Below are 3,261 nucleotides of genomic sequence, written 5' to 3'. Positions count from 1 at the left end.
ATGTGCTGGAACTTCCACTGTGGAACTTCCACAGTGGAAGTAGTGGTTGGTGGTAGATGAGTGAAGAAAAGACGAGAGAAGATAAAGGGACAGAGCGGCACAATCGCTGAAATCGATCATCCACACCATTCATGGGGCTTTCCTCGTTGAGAGACAGACATTATGTTACTGTCCATGCAAGATTCGGTAGTATGGCCAATGTGGTGTGTCAGAGGAGTGAGACAGCTGTGTTGCCGAGGGGTGTTTCACCACAGCATCTCATATTTCAAAGTTATCGCGACACTCAATCTTTGACTCACGAATTGAGAATCTATAATCACATGATATTACGTGAAATCCCCCTAAATCCCGCGAAATATCGCGAGAACGAGACCGAGAGAGAACAGGGCTCAGTCGTGCTCATCCTTATTCTCGAGAATTCTCGTCTCGCCAAAATGACGGGGTATGACCGTAACGAAATGATATCATACTAACGGTATAGCATGATCACACGTTAGCAGGGCTCCGTACTCTGCGCTGAACCGCACAGTAGACGCTAGTGTGGCCGCGAGTGTTTCTTTTCGGAGCCGCTCGCTCGGCAGAGCCAAGACAGGGGCAACTTGCCCCGGGTAAGTATTCTGTCGCGTCGCGATCTCGCGAGTCGCCCGATAACACAAGACTCATCAGGCGAGTTGATTACTCTAGTCATCCCGATGCTCCACTCCTTGACTCTAATCGCTGCTCTATTCATCGGTAGCTGTGCTTATGATGAAACCGCTCTATCGTTGGCTATATCAAATGATCCGTGAGTTCCTCTACTCCTTTGCTTGGAACAATCCCTTCTCGATAGGTATGGCGCCGTGGGAGAATACGAAAGCTCAGCTGCTTCGAGTGGGATGCTCCAACTGAAGGGCGATATAATTGACGAGCTTCAGGTCCATTGTACGAGCGCCCCAGTGGTCCATGTACAGCCAGCGGGGGCATGCTCCTTTACTGCCACTGCCAAGGAGGCGAAAATGCTGTTGGTGGCATTGTAAACCCCCACCTCGACGTTTCTGTGATGACGTATTCATCTCAGAGTGGAGGGAAAGTAGTGGCATTCGTCTGTGCTCCATCATGCGGTAGAAGGACTTTGAGAGAAGCTGGCGATAGCATCAGAATGTTAGGAGGGAAAGGGGGAAGTTGCCCAGCCTCCGCACTGGGTCGGACCGAGTGTCGATCAGGGATGTGCTTCGTCGTGCCTAACCCCGTGAGTGATGACGATGTTGCCAAGTTGGCAATGCCAATCTCACTTTGTAGATTATTGTTTGAGGCTTTCATTCATTTCAGGGATGTCCATCTGGCATGTACGCCTATAAGGTGGGGTACTTCGGTGTTATATGCATGTATAACAAGTGATGGTCATCTCGAAGAGCTCACCTCCAGATCATCATTCTGGAGTCTTCCACCTCGAAGTGGCGTCCTTCTCACTATGTGCTACGCCAATCTATTGGTACAGCAAACAGTCAGTCTGTCAGTCTTTCCACGTTCTCTCACTCAGTCCGTCAGTCTTCATAGGTTCGTTTGCTCGTGATGGTATTTTCCAACTCTGTCCTCCTTGTGAACATATGTGAATTGTGAAGTTCACAGGTATATCGTTCGAATCGTGCTACGATCGTGATATATCAGTTGACTTCCTCTTTCGTATATTCCTGATCGGACTTGTCGAAGAAAGGTTGAGAGCCCGTGAAACTACGAGTTGAGTCCGCGATGCGTCCAGTGGTTCACACCTGGAATTTGATTTTTCGTTTTCTTCTGATATTTAGTCACGAAAGGAGTGAATATTGGGTTGCACGAGAGTTAGTTATCAATAGCTCTTCCAGGAGAATAACCGTTCAAGAGTCAGTGAGCGATGGAACTACGCCGCAACACCGCTCAACAGTGTGTGAAAATAGGCATGTGGTCTACATGAGTCGGTGACAAAATGGAATATTGGGGCTGCCCACCTTCGTATATGAACCCATACGATAAGCGAGGAAACTCCTGTGCTTAGTTGGGGAAAGCCAACATAGTCTATTCCAACACTGTTGCTTACTGAGCAACGCTTAGTCAACAACGTGGATCACGTGTTGAACGCAGAGCAGGACGATGATAGGGTTTTAGACATTGTTTAGTAGAAGTTTTCGAGTTTGAGGGCTATGTGCCTCATTTTTGTAGTATTGCAATGTTCGGCACCCCAAAGAGCATATGCTGATACTTCGAGCATTCTCCTGTTGAACATGTTCACGAGGCCGACGATGGGGGAGGAACATTTCCGTTTTCTCTTTGGAACCCTTCACGTAGTGATTGCCTCAGCAATACTCATAAGCTACAACCTCTCTGCTGAGCTATGACTGAAATCCGAACTGCTGATCACTCTATCGTCTAATAGGAATCTGTCGGCCTCAATGTATTCCCACCTACTGGCCACTATGTATGTCGCTTCCTGGGGCATCCATCAACTGATTGGGGGAGTTGGGAACATTTCCGTGACGTTACAAGCAATGTGCATATCATCGATGCCACAGAGGAGTTCGCTTGTACCTGTTATAAAACGAAATATGTGAGGGTCTGCGAGCATAGCCTAGGGGTCCACCTACTGGAACAAGGATACTTGGATTTCAGAGATGGCCGTAGCAGCATCGAAGATCTGGTCAGCTTTGCTCCATGTTCGCGTGGGAGACCACGGTAAGAGATATTAGATAGTTGACCTCCCATGCTTCAATCCTGATCATTGAACAGGAGTTCTAATTTTATTTCTTATCGTAGATACACGAAAACAACTGCGCTGGAGATCGATGGAAGCTATCAAAATAGAATTGACGGCATTTCAAAGAATATAGCAGGTGCCAAAATGTCGATACGACTCCCACAAAAGGCACGAAAGATCGACATGTCCCAGCAATCTTGCGAGATCCTGCCAGGTGAGATTTCGCGAATCGATTTAGAGCGAGATGCGGCTCGAGTCACTAACCTGATCCAGGATCAGTGATCCTATCCGATTCAGACATCCAGCACCCGCCATCCACAGCAGAAATGCTTCATGAATGCCCTTATAGAGACCAACCAGGTAGCATCTGCCTTACAACGGGAAGGACACGTTGCGGTCCCATAGAAAACTCAGCGACAGAGCAGTATGTTGGTACGGGAGAGCAGCAATCCGCACCATCGAGCCACAGTGCCCCTGAACCAAGAAACGACGTAGTAAAGGAGACAAAGATCTTTTGTAACTACCACTTTAGCGTAATCTCTCCAGGTACACTC

General features: G+C 48.0%; 1 protein-coding gene across 1 annotated transcript; it reads left to right on the top strand.

The window, feature by feature from the left end:
• Positions 1-581: 581 nt before the first annotated feature.
• Positions 582-1,796, top strand: Pmar_PMAR027656 (hypothetical protein; the record flags this gene model as incomplete). The annotated part of the gene is made up of 5 exons (XM_002786097.1): positions 582-784; positions 830-870; positions 915-1,012; positions 1,058-1,228; positions 1,309-1,796. Coding segments are annotated over 5 exons (582 nt in total), but the record flags the coding sequence as incomplete, so codon positions are not given.
• Positions 1,797-3,261: the final 1,465 nt, after the last annotated feature.

This window comes from Perkinsus marinus (genome assembly GCF_000006405.1).
Source record: "Perkinsus marinus ATCC 50983 genomic scaffold scf_1104296931912, whole genome shotgun sequence".
NCBI classification, from domain to species: domain Eukaryota; phylum Perkinsozoa; order Perkinsida; family Perkinsidae; genus Perkinsus; species Perkinsus marinus.
This window is presented reverse-complemented; position numbering and strand designations above follow the sequence as displayed.